Source organism: Cherax quadricarinatus, chromosome 100 (assembly GCF_038502225.1).
Source record: "Cherax quadricarinatus isolate ZL_2023a chromosome 100, ASM3850222v1, whole genome shotgun sequence".
In the NCBI taxonomy this organism is placed as follows: domain Eukaryota; kingdom Metazoa; phylum Arthropoda; class Malacostraca; order Decapoda; family Parastacidae; genus Cherax; species Cherax quadricarinatus.
Genome location: NC_091391.1, coordinates 7,227,329 through 7,240,876, shown reverse-complemented (window position 1 = coordinate 7,240,876; position 13,548 = coordinate 7,227,329). Strand labels below are relative to the sequence as shown.

The 13,548-nt window shown below is 38.8% G+C and overlaps 1 protein-coding gene across 2 annotated transcripts in view; it reads right to left on the bottom strand.

Moving 5' to 3' along the window:
* The window catches only part of sud1 (Prolyl 3-hydroxylase sud1), a 58,332-nt gene that overhangs the window by 28,204 nt on the left and 16,580 nt on the right, over positions 1 to 13,548 (bottom strand). For both annotated transcript variants that reach the window (XM_070079641.1, XM_070079642.1), the window contains exons 3-4: positions 8,988 to 10,508; positions 1,375 to 1,514 (exon numbers count right to left, since the gene is read on the bottom strand). In XM_070079641.1, coding sequence (XP_069935742.1) covers positions 1,375 to 1,514; positions 8,988 to 10,508 — 1,661 coding nt within the window. The remainder of the gene's footprint in view (positions 1 to 1,374; positions 1,515 to 8,987; positions 10,509 to 13,548) is intronic.

Sequence of the window (13,548 nt, the reverse complement as noted above, 5' to 3'; positions counted from 1 at the left end):
ACAGTACTAATTATATTATTATTACTAAAGATTAGTGACCAAGGCCTTGAAAAAAAAGCAGTAGTGAAAATAAAGGAAAATACTTTCGGATATGGAACTTTTTGTAGTTTGACCACCACCTAGGAACTAATTAAGTTCAAACACCGAGGTTCCACTATACGTTTAAAACTCTGATAACTCTCCTGCCTTGAATGGGGCTGTAAGCACATAGCAATTTTAAAAATGTGAGAGAACATGTGATTTCAACAGTATCATTGTTATAAAGATTTAGATATGTGCAACACCTGGCTGTCTTTATTGAAGACATTTCTCCATCCAGTGGCTTTATCAATACAAATTCAAGGACGTAATTGAAAGACTGCAGAAACATATACAAAAGACGAGGTAATCAGTCCCTCAGTCTTGGAGTTGGTGAAGACCACCGTAGTCTTGAAGTCGGCAGAGTCTTCAAGACTACAGTGTACTCTTCGACTCCAAAGCTGAGGGACTGATTACCTCGTCTTTTTGTATACAGTCATCCCATTATGTCCTTGTACTGCATTTATAAAGCCACTGGATGGCGAAACATCTACAATACAGATACCCAGATGTTGTACATGTGTCTAATTCATCTTGTCAGTTCTGTATACCACTCAAGTACAATATCATCATTGGCATTAATTCTCTTATTTCCTAAGTTCTCATTTTCCAACCTGTAAGTTTTCTGACCTTTACTACATTTACTTTATTGTTCTCTGGATGATATTTCATCTGACATTGCCATTCCTATGTTCTTTACCTTTTCTCACAAAATACCCCAAGTTTCATACATAATTCGTTCCAGAAAGCTGTTCGAGTGCCGTTACTGAACGAATTCGTCCCCATAAGGAATAATTTAAATTACATTAGTCTGTTTCAGACCCCCCAAAATTACATTTACAAATGCACTTACAAATATACACTTACATAATTGTTCGAGTTGGGAGCTGTACGAAACTCGGGTTACCACTGTAATTTGAGATATTATGAAATTGCTTGGAAATTCACTGTTTTTTCACAGTGGTTATTTTACTCTCACTGTATACTGAGAAAGGAGAGAATAAATGAAGAGAAACAGGGAAGTCAACTGAATGATAAATGATAAACTGTAATGGGAACACTAATGTGTACACACACACACACACACACACACACACACACACACACACACACACACACACACACACACACACACACACACACCCAAACACAAAAAAAAAAAAAAAAAAAAAAAAACCTGCAACCACAAATAGGTGAGTACACACATACACACTCTGCAAACACACGTACACACATGGATACACAAAAAAAGTTGTATCAAACACAACTAGCAACAAATATTATTGTACAATTTACCTTGTAAAGATCATTGTTCTTCAGATTGTATTCATAAGCTTGTAACTCATTTGCTACCCCTTCAAGTACATCAGCATTTTTCAGAAAGTTTGGAGCATAACAGCAAGTGAATGGCTTCTTTATAAGCTTCAAACCTGCATCTGAATTATGAGAAAGTGTTTAGTAAATTTATTTAGGTACAGGTACACATAAATACAGCTACACAAATTATTATACACAGTAACATACAGGTGCTCCTCGCTTTACGATGGTTCGACTCGTGATATTATGACTATGATGGTGGGATAGTGAAGCACATTCAGTAGTCATCAAACTTTTATCTGTGTTTAACCAAATTTTCCCAAACCCACTTTTTTTATTTTTTAATATGCTGGCTCTCTCTCACCAAGACAAGATGACCTCCCCCTCCCCCACTTCAAAAAGAAACTTTCACCATCATTCACACTATCATTTGTCTTTGCAGAGGCGTGAAGATATGACAGTTTAGATGTCATTCTTAACAGAAAATATCCCAACCCCCTCCTTCAAAGTGCAGGTATTGTACTTCCCGCCTCCAGGATTCAAGTCTGCCAAACCAGAAAAACTTGGGCGTTTAAGGATTCAGGGAGAGTGGCAGGCTGGACTTGAGTCCTGGAGGTGGGAAGTACAGTGTCTGCACTCTGAAGGAGGGGTGTTAATGTTGCAGTTTTATAACTGTAATGTAAGCACACCTCTGGCAAGACAGTGATGGAGTGAATGATGATGAAAGTGTTTCTTCTTTCCAGGTCACCCTGCCTGGGTGGGAAATGGTCGACATGTTAATAAGAAAAAAAAAAGTAGACAAAATGGGTTTTGGAAATTTTTCCAAGCTCATTATGTCTACTAAATGCCCAAATGTGTCTCCTGCTTCTGGTATTTACTCACAGTAATTATTTATTTACTTATTCAATGACAGTAGTTACTTATTTATCATATTATATTCATATTCTGTAGGTAGTAGGTTGGTAGACAGCAACCGCCCAGGGAGGTACTACCGTCCTGTGGTAGTAGGTTGGTAGACAGCAACCACCCAGGGAGGTACTACCGTCCAGCCAAGTAAGTGTAAAACGGAAGCCTGTAATTGTTTTACATGATGGTAGGATTGCTGGTGTCCTTTTTTCTGTCTCATAAACATGCAAGATTTCAGGTACGTCTTGCTACTTCTACTTACACTTAGGTCACACTACACATACATGTACAAGCATATATACACACACCCCTCTGGGTTTTCTTCTATTTTCTTTCTAGTTCTTGTTCTTGTTTATTTCCTCTTACCTCCATGGGGAAGTGGAACAGAATTCTTCCTCCGTAAGCCATGTGTGTTGTAAGAGGCGACTAAAATGCCAGGAGCAAGGGGCTAGTAACCCCTTCTCTTGTATAAATTACTAAATTGAAAAAGAGAAACTTTTGTTTTTCTTTTTGGGCCACCCTGCCTTGGTGGGATACGACCAGTTTGTTGAAAAAAAAAAAAATATTCATATTCGATTTTAGATATTTTCAACTTACGATGGGTTCACCAGAATGTAACCCCCTCATATGTCAAGGAGCACCTGCATGTGTAAATTACCTAGAATTACCCCAAAAAGTCAAGGTGACTTATTTCCATTGGGGTCCTGTTGTTTGTTAGGGCTATAATTATTATTGATAAAAACACATTATTATACAGATTTAAAATACAGTATTGGAATTATTACTAACATACTGGCGGTGAAAAATGGGATGGTGACACCGGCAAGATGTGGAAAAAGATACTTGTGTACAGTGGCGAAGCGTTTCCTTATTATAATCAAAACTAAAGTGTTAAACCCACAAGGATCATACAGGTTCCCTCTAATAAATATCCTGAACTGTACATAAGCATCCTTTTTCACACTGGCCGTGTTTCCAAAAGGCACAGAAATTATGATCCAATGATAACCTGCCAAATTACAACATCCTTTTCCAACTTCAACAGTGCAAGTGCTGTATTTTACATGTACAAAATTTAAATAGTTGCAGCTAATCAATGTCCTTGAATCCCTCTAGAAATTCAGGAAACCTGAATCCTTACAGGAAGACATGCATGGAAGCATGGCAAATGTGAAAAAAGTACTCGCATCTAATCTAACCCCCTGTACAAGCAAGGGTAAAGTGGGCATAATAAGGAAGCACTGTATCAACATTTCTGGGCACAATAAGATAACATTGTATCAGCATTCGTGATTCGTGAACACAATAAGGGAACACTGCATCAACATTCAAGGCCCTAGACTATTCACCATCTTACCAGAAGATATCAGAAACACTGCTGGGACAAGTGTAGAAGTCAAGAGGAAACTGGACAAATTGCTTTCCTTGTGTTTAATAATGTTATTACATGTAAAGTACACATTTTGTACTATGCAAAGAAACAAGAATTTTGATTTTGATTTTAAGTGCCAGACCACCAGCAGCAACAGCCTGGTTGACCAGAACTCGTTTACTAACAACTCGGATTTACAACGGGCTCTCTAACCAGTTTGTTTACCTAAGTAATGTATATTTGAGTTTATTTCCTCTATTCTGTTTATTACAGTACAGCCTCTTCTCACTTAGTGACGGAGTTCGGTTCCTAGGACCACATCGGTAAACAAATTCATCGCAAAGTGACGAGCATACTATAATGGTAGTGGGTTTGTGTCAACCATCTTTGATATTGTTTTAATGTCACCTTTGCACCGTTTATAACATTTCTGGTATATTTTTAATTGTTTATACAGTAGTATACTGTATATTGTAATAAACAGAACAGAGGAAATCAACTCTAATATACATTATTTAGGTATGTATACTGATCAGAGAGCCCGTCGTAAGTCCAAATCATTGGTAAACAAGTACGTCGCTAAGTGAGGAGAGGCTGTATACAGTACACTACTGTATAAACATTTAAAAATATACCAGAAATGTTATAAATGGTGCAAAGGTGACATTAAAACAATATCAAAGATGGTTGACACAAACCCACCACCATTATAGTATGCTCTTCACTTAGCAACAAATTTATTTACCAACGTGGTCTTAGGTACGGAACTGTGTCGTTAAGCGAGGAGAGGCTGTAGTGACTCTGATTCTCAAATTCAGCAACTCTCATTTCCTCTGAGTTAGTTGTGTTAATTTTTCAGATAAAATTGATTTTCATTGATCAGAACAAGAGACTGTTACCTGCAATAGTCGTCTTCTAGAATACCAGTTCTTGAACTCAATGTCATGTAATGTAAAAAGTTGTATCTATAATCTTACTAGACTATAACTCAAACAATCTGTCTTATAATCATCTACAATAACATACTTTATCTACTTATATATTCATTATGCACTCATTGAATCAATTTTATTGTTGGTAGACAGCAACCACCCAGGGAAGTACTACCGTCCTGCCAGATGACTGTGAAACAAAAACCTGTAACTGTTTTGCATGATGGTAGGATTGCTGGTTTCTTTTTCTGTCTCATAAACACGCTAGATAACAGGGATATCTTGCTACTCCTACTTACACTTTGGTCACACTTCACAGACACGCACATGCATATATATATATACATACATCTAGGTTTTTCTCCTTTTTCTAAATAGCTCTTGTTCTTTTTTATTTCTTCTATTGTCCATGGGGAAGTGGAAAAGAATCTTTCCTCCGTAAGCCATGCGTGTCGTATGAGGCGACTAAAATGCCGGGAGCAATGGGCTAGTAACCCCTTCTCCTGTATACATTTACTAAAAAAGAGAAGAAGAAAAACTTTATAAAACTGGGATGCTTAAATGTGCGTGGATGTAGTGCGGATGACAAGAAACAGATGATTGCTGATGTTATGAATGGAAAGAAGTTGGATGTCCTGGCTCTAAGCGAAACAAAGCTGAAGGGGGTAGGAGAGTTTCAGTGGGGGGAAATAAATGGGATTAAATCTGGAGTATCTGAGAGAGTTAGAGCAAAGGAAGGGGTAGCAGTAATGTTAAATGATCAGTTATGGAAGGAGAAAAGAGAATATGAATGTGTAAATTCAAGAATTATGTGGATTAAAGTAAAGGTTGGATGCGAGAAGTGGGTCATAATAAGCGTGTATGCACCTGGAGAAGAGAGGAATGCAGAGGAGAGAGAGAGATTTTGGGAGATGTTAAGTGAATGTATAGGAGCCTTTGAACCAAGTGAGAGAGTAATTGTGGTAGGGGACCTGAATGCTAAAGTAGGAGAAACTTTTAGAGAGGGTGTGGTAGGTAAGTTTGGGGTGCCAGGTGTAAATGATAATGGGAGCCCTTTGATTGAACTTTGTATAGAAAGGGGTTTAGTTATAGGTAATACATATTTTAAGAAAAAGAGGATAAATAAGTATACACGATATGATGTAGGGCGAAATGACAGTAGTTTGTTGGATTATGTATTGGTAGATAAAAGACTGTTGAGTAGACTTCAGGATGTACATGTTTATAGAGGGGCCACAGATATATCAGATCACTTTCTAGTTGTAGCTACACTGACAGTAAAAGGTAGATGGGATACAAGGAGAATAGAAGCATCAGGGAAGAGAGAGGTGAAGGTTTATAAACTAAAAGAGGAGGCAGTTAGGGAAAGATATAAACAGCTATTGGAGGATAGATGGGCTAATGAGAGCATAGGCAATGGGGTCGAAGAGGTATGGGGTAGGTTTAAAAATGTAGTGTTAGAGTGTTCAGCAGAAGTTTGTGGTTACAGGAAAGTGGGTGCAGGAGGGAAGAGGAGCGATTGGTGGAATGATGATGTAAAGAGAGTAGTAAGGGAGAAAAAGTTAGCATATGAGAAGTTTTTACAAAGTAGAAGTGATGCAAGGAGGGAAGAGTATATGGAGAAAAAGAGAGAGGTTAAGAGAGTGGTGAAGCAATGTAAAAAGAGAGCAAATGAGAGAGTGGGTGAGATGTTATCAACAAATTTTGTTGAAAATAAGAAAAAGTTTTGGAGTGAGATTAACAAGTTAAGAAAGCCTAGAGAACAAATGGATTTGTCAGTTAAAAATAGGAGAGGAGAGTTATTAAATGGAGAGTTAGAGGTATTGGGAAGATGGAGGGAATATTTTGAGGAATTGTTAAATGTTGATGAAGATAGGGAAGCTGTGATTTCGTGTATAGGGCAAGGAGGAATAACATCTTGTAGGAGTGAGGAAGAGCCAGTTGTGAGTGTGGGGGAAGTTCGTGAGGCAGTAGGTAAAATGAAAGGGGGTAAGGCAGCCGGGATTGATGGGATAAAGATAGAAATGTTAAAAGCAGGTGGGGATATAGTTTTGGAGTGGTTGGTGCAATTATTTAATAAATGTATGGAAGAGGGTAAGGTACCTAGGGATTGGCAGAGAGCATGCATAGTTCCTTTGTATAAAGGCAAAGGGGATAAAAGAGAGTGCAAAAATTATAGGGGGATAAGTCTGTTGAGTGTACCTGGTAAAGTGTATGGTAGAGTTATAATTGAAAGAATTAAGAGTAAGACGGAGAATAGGATAGCAGATGAACAAGGAGGCTTTAGGAAAGGTAGGGGGTGTGTGGACCAGGTGTTTACAGTGAAACATATAAGTGAACAGTATTTAGATAAGGCTAAAGAGGTCTTTGTGGCATTTATGGATTTGGAAAAGGCGTATGACAGGGTGGATAGGGGGGCAATGTGGCAGATGTTGCAAGTGTATGGTGTAGGAGGTAGGTTACTGAAAGCAGTGAAGAGTTTTTACGAGGATAGTGAGGCTCAAGTTAGAGTATGTAGGAAAGAGGGAAATTTTTTCCCAGTAAAAGTAGGCCTTAGACAAGGATGTGTGATGTCACCGTGGTTGTTTAATATATTTATAGATGGGGTTGTAAGAGAAGTAAATGCGAGGGTCTTGGCAAGAGGCGTGGAGTTAAAAGATAAAGAATCACACACAAAGTGGGAGTTGTCACAGCTGCTCTTTGCTGATGACACTGTGCTCTTGGGAGATTCTGAAGAGAAGCTGCAGAGATTGGTGGATGAATTTGGTAGGGTGTGCAAAAGAAGAAAATTAAAGGTGAATACAGGAAAGAGTAAGGTTATGAGGATAACAAAAAGATTAGGTGATGAAAGATTGAATATCAGATTGGAGGGAGAGAGTATGGAGGAGGTGAATGTATTCAGATATTTGGGAGTGGACGTGTCAGCGGATGGGTCTATGAAGGATGAGGTGAATCATAGAATTGATGAGGGAAAAAGAGTGAGTGGTGCACTTAGGAGTCTGTGGAGACAAAGAACTTTGTCCTTGGAGGCAAAGAGGGGAATGTATGAGAGTATAGTTTTACCAACGCTCTTATATGGGTGTGAAGCGTGGGTGATGAATGTTGCAGCGAGGAGAAGGCTGGAGGCAGTGGAGATGTCATGTCTGAGGGCAATGTGTGGTGTGAATATAATGCAGAGAATTCGTAGTTTGGAAGTTAGGAGGAGGTGCGGGATTACCAAAACTGTTGTCCAGAGGGCTGAGGAAGGGTTGTTGAGGTGGTTCGGACATGTAGAGAGAATGGAGCGAAACAGAATGACTTCAAGAGTGTATCAGTCTGTAGTGGAAGGAAGGCGGGGTAGGGGTCGGCCTAGGAAGGGTTGGAGGGAGGGGGTAAAGGACGTTTTGTGTGCGAGGGGCTTGGACTTCCAGCAGGCATGCGTGAGCGTGTTTGATAGGAGTGAATGGAGACAAATGGTTTTTAATACTTGACGTGCTGTTGGAGTGTGAGCAAAGTAACATTTATGAAGGGATTCAGGGAAACCGGCAGGCCGGACTTGAGTCCTGGAGATGGGAAGTACAGTGCCTGCACTCTGAAGGAGGGGTGTTAATGTTGCAGTTTAAAAACTGTAGTGTAAAGCACCCTTCTGGCAAGACAGTGATGGAGTGAATGATGGTGAAAGTTTTTCTTTTTCGGGCCACCCTGCCTTGGTGGGAATCGGCCAGTGTGATAATAAAATATACATAACATTTATATATATTTTTTCAACATTTGAAAGCATGTAAAAAAAGTAGATCTTCTTTTTGTTTTTTTACATTTGAAAATGTGTAAAAAAAAAAACGTAGATCTACTTTTGTAGCAGTACACATGTGAACGTAGATCTGCTTGGACCGTTTACGGGTTAATGTCATTATATACATGTATGTCTACTGCTGTTGTAGTCAGGGCTGGATTAAGGCATGGGTTTTAATGGCTGCAGCTCAGGGTCCTCTGCCAGCTGGAGAAATTTATTTCCAAGAAATTATACAAAGCAAACATTTGAGTTTTAATTATAGTTAGCATTGTTAAAATGAATTTTTTATATTTCTTTAACCTCCTTTCTGTGAAAATATCATGGGGCCTCAAAGTATCTATAGCCCAGGAGCCTACAAAATCTTAATCTGGCTGTGCTTGTAGGCTTAAGTTAGGCTTAACCTTGCCCAAAATGCTCTGCATAACCATGGACTTTCTATGTGCACTCTCCTAATCATTCTCAATGGTTCCCTGTACATTACTGCTGTACAGTGTATCATTTCAGTAACCCATTTTCCACTCTGAGAAAAACAGTACAAAATCTAATGTAATTTTATTATGATACCTAATAACAATAATTTACAAAATAATAAAGCATTAAAAATATTTACCTTTATCCATGTCGTCTTCCTTAATTTGACCCCATTGTTCCCTTATTTCATTTTTTTGGGCTTGGCTATAATATAAAGCATTGAGCTCCATAGTTATAGATGGTATTGCACCGGTGAAGCTTGTGGTTGCACGGTCATCGGTTTTAATTTTCTTGCAACTTGTCCTGCCATAATCTTCAAATGGTTGGGAATTATCAACTGACTGAGGCTGATTAGTTGCATCATCCAAAGGATCCTTAGACTGCTCTTGTGTCACAGGCCTTTTATTTCTCTTTCTGTTTCGTCTTTTTTTCCTTTTATTTGCCTGGTTATTATCTTGTTGTTGAGGTTGAGGGGAAGTATTGATAGCATCAGCAATAATTCCATCATTTTCTTCATCTACTTTCACTCTGCTATTAAAATTGCTGCCATTCTCTTCTTTATTTCCCTGTGAAGCAGCTAACAAATCTGCATTTTTTTGGAGTTTTGCCTTGAGTCTCTTTTTAGCTCTTCTATTCCTATTCCTGTTTCTTTTGTTTTTGTTCTGCTGATTGGGTGTACTTCCTTCGACAGTTAGTAGAGAGGAATTACCATCTTCTCCCACTGGTGATAGTTTCATTTTTTTTATATTATGGTCATTATTTTCTGTACTATCTTTTATGGCATCCGCAGCATCAGCAGCCCCAACAGAAACTATATTATTTGCCTTTCTCTTTCTTCTCCTCTTTTGGGAGTGTGTTTTCTCCTGTGGTCCACTACCTTCTACCTTGTTCACACTCAAAGAACCTTCATTGTTATTGGGCTCTGCACTTACATTTAAATTAATCACACTGCAATTGCTATCAATTGTAGATTGCAAATCAGTCTCCCCAGAGGCCTGAGAAGCCAGTAGTTTAAGTTTTCTATTTCTCCTTCGTCTTTTTCTCCTTTCTGCATTGACTGACTTAGCTGAACTTTCTGTATTAGCTACTGATGAGAAGCTTACTGCATTATTCCCATCTATAATACCTACTGAGGCTACTGCATTCTCACAATTATCATTAATACCAATACCATGAACACTAGTTGAACTTAAATTCCCTTCATTATCATTTGGAACTTTTGGACTAATACTAATTAAATCTGAATTGAGTGCATTCACAATCTGCACCTCAACTCCTTTGTCTTGAGATGCCATGGATTTATTTTTTCTATTTTTCCTTTTTTTTTTCTTTCTTTGTTGGCTACTAGTCTTTATTGAATTTTGTTCTCCTTCATTAACAGTTTCTGCAGTTGAGGTGATTGCACTAATCCCACTTGTGTTACCCAAGTCAGATAATACCATCTTGCAGTCATCTCCATTCACTTCAACCTTAGCGTCATTTTTATCTTGCGAGAGTTGCCTGTTCTTCTTCCTCTTACGTCTTGCTTTCTTAATTTTTCGAGCTACATTTGGTGAAGCGGAATCTACCTTTACAGCTTCGGCCTGAAGCGGGATGCACTCTGATGCAGCAGATTTCTCTGCCAAGCTCTCTGACACTGTAGATTCCTCTGTCTTTATTTCTGTAAGATGAAATTATTATTTGTCATGTTTCCAAAACAAGTTGACAAGCAGTGTAATGACTAGTTAACAGCACTGTAATGTGTATATTTTGTGTGTTTTATTTTGGATGGATGTTTTGTGAATACAGGCAGGCTCCACTTTACAGCATTTTGCTAATACAGCAGTTTTCAATTATACCCATTAATCATTTATTCACACTTCCTACAATAAATATACTCACCACTCACTCACTATAAGCTAAGGACACAAATATTTTAAGGTAAATAATGTCTGTACTGTATATCCATTGTTTAGGACTAGCTATATTGCTCATTAAATGTATGATAGTATAAACATGTTATCAGGTTTTTATATGTATTTGACAGTAAAAAAAACACTGTTTCACTTTACAGTGATTTCTGCTTTACAGCAGTAGCCTGGAATCTAACCTGCTGTATAAGTGGGGACTGCCTGTAAGGTATTTTGGGCCAGTAGGCCTTCTGCAGTGTTCCTCCATTCTTATGTTCTTATGTGATAGAGGCTAGGACCTTGGGTAGCTTTAAGAAGAGACTTGACAAATATATGAGTGGGAGGAGCTGGGTTTGATTGGTGTCATTGGGTACGGGAGTTATTTCTTGGGAGCTTAAGGCAGAGGTCGTTTTGATAAGGACCTGCCTTGCATGGGCCAGTAGGCCTTCTGCAGTGTTTCTCCATTCTTATGTTCTTATGTATTTACCTTTATTACATTGTATATCAGTTTTATGTTCACTGTGTTGTCAATGAGTATGGCCGCTGCAAACCTTGGCTGCAGTGACAGTAGAATCTGTCACAGTAAAATCAACATTACTATGAATGGCTAAAATATGGTAAACTTTTAAATAAAATATGGGAAGCTGTGATTTCATGTATAGGGCAAGGAGGAATAATATCTTGTAGGAGTGAGGAGGAGCGAGTTGTGAGTGTGGTGGAAGTTTGTGCAGCGGTGGGTAGAATGAAAGGGGTGGTAAAGAAGCTGGGATTGATGGGATATAGATAGAAATGTTAAAAACAAGTGGAGATATAGTTCTGGAATGATTGGTGCTTTTATTTAATAAATGTATGGAAGAGTGTAAGTACCTAGGGATTGGCAGAGAGCATGCATAGTTCCTTTGTATAAAGGCAAAGGGGACAAAAGAGAATGCAAAAATTATAGGGGAAGAAGTCTGTTAAGTATACCTGGTAAAGTGTATGGTAGAGTTATAACTGAAAGAATTAAGAGTAAGACAGAAAGTAGGATAGCAGATGAACAAGAAGGCTTTAGGAAGGGTACGGGGTGTGTAAACCAAGTGTTTACAGGCATAGGTAAAGAGTATTTAGATAAGGGTAAAGAGGGTTTTATGGCATTTATGGATTTGGAAAAGGCATATGACAGGGTGGATAGAGGGGCAATGTGGCAGATGTTGCAAATGCATGGAATAGGAGGTAAGTTATAAAAAACGGTGAAAAGTTTTTATGGCGATAGTGAGGTTCAGGTTAGTGTGTGTAGGAGAGAGGGAGATTATTTCCCAATAAAAGTAGGCCTTAGACAGGGATGTGTGATGTCATCATGGCTCTTCAACATATTTATAGATGGGGTTGTAAGAGAAGTGAATGCTTGGGTGTTGGCAAGAGGTTTGACACTGTACTTTTGGCAGATTCTGAAGAGAAGTTGCAGAGGTTGGTGGATGAGTTTGGTAGGGTATGTAAAAGAAGAAAATTAAAAGTGAACACAGGAAACAGTAAGGTGATGAGGACAACAAAAAAATTAGGTAACAAAAGATTGGATATCAGATTGGAGGGAGAGAGAATACAGGAGGTGAATGTATTCAGATATTTAGGAGTGGAAGTGTCAGCAGATGGGTCTATGAAACATGAGGTGAATCACAGAATTGACGAGGGGAAAAAGGTGAGTGGCACACTGAGGAGTCTGTGGAGACAAAGAACTTTGTCCATGGAAGCAAAGAGGGGAATGTATGAGGGTATAGTTATACCAACACTCTTATATGGGTGTGAAGCATAGGTGGTGAATGTTGCAACAAGAGGGCAGGAGGCAGTGGAGATGTTATGTCTGAGGGCAATGTGTGGTGTCAATATAATGCAGAGAATTCATAGTTTGGAAATTAGGAGGTGCAGGATTACCAAAACTATTATCCAGAGGGTTGAGGAGAGGTTGTTGAGGTGGTTCAAACATGAAGAGCAGATGGAACAAAATAGAATGACTTTGAGAGTGTATAAATTTGTAGTGGAGGGAAGGCAGGGTAGAGGTCGACCTAGGAAATGTTAGAGGGAGGGGGTAAAGGAGGTTTTATATGCAGGGGGCTTGGACTTCCAGGAAGCATGCGTGAGCATGTTAGATAGGAGCAAATGGAGACAAATGGTTTTCAGTACTTGACGTGCTGTTGGAGTGTGAGCAAAGTAACATTTATAAAGGGATTCAGGGAAACCGGCAGGCCGAACTAGAGTCCTGGAGATGGGAAGTACAGTGTCTGCACTCTGAAGGAGGGGTGTTAATGTTGCAGTTTAAAAACTGTAGTGTAAGTGCACCTCTGGCAAGACAGTGATGAAGTGAATGAAGGTGAAAGTTTTTCTTTTATGGGCCACCCTGCCTTGGTGAGAAATGGCTGATGTGTTAATAATAAAAAAATATAATGGTTATAATGTAAGAGGCCTAATAAGAGGAGGGAATAAGAGTAAAGGGAGGACAGAAGAGCAATTTTCTAAGGAGAGGAGATGCAAGGAGAAAAATGAACATGGAGAAATAGTAGTGAGGATAGGGAGTGTGTGGGAGTGAGAGGGCAAAAAGAAAGAAAAAGACAAAGAATAAAAAGACAATACCATGAGTAGAATAATACACAAATACCCCGTATATGAGAGACAAACTTATGACAATACGTATTTCGGTCCGAATTGGACCACTGACTAGTCATAGCGAATGGTCCAAGTCAGACAAAATGTTGATTAAGTTTCAGTTTCCTATGTATGGGTTATCTGCATGTATATAAAAAAAGACAAAATGAAGAGGAGGCATGAAAGAAGGGATGG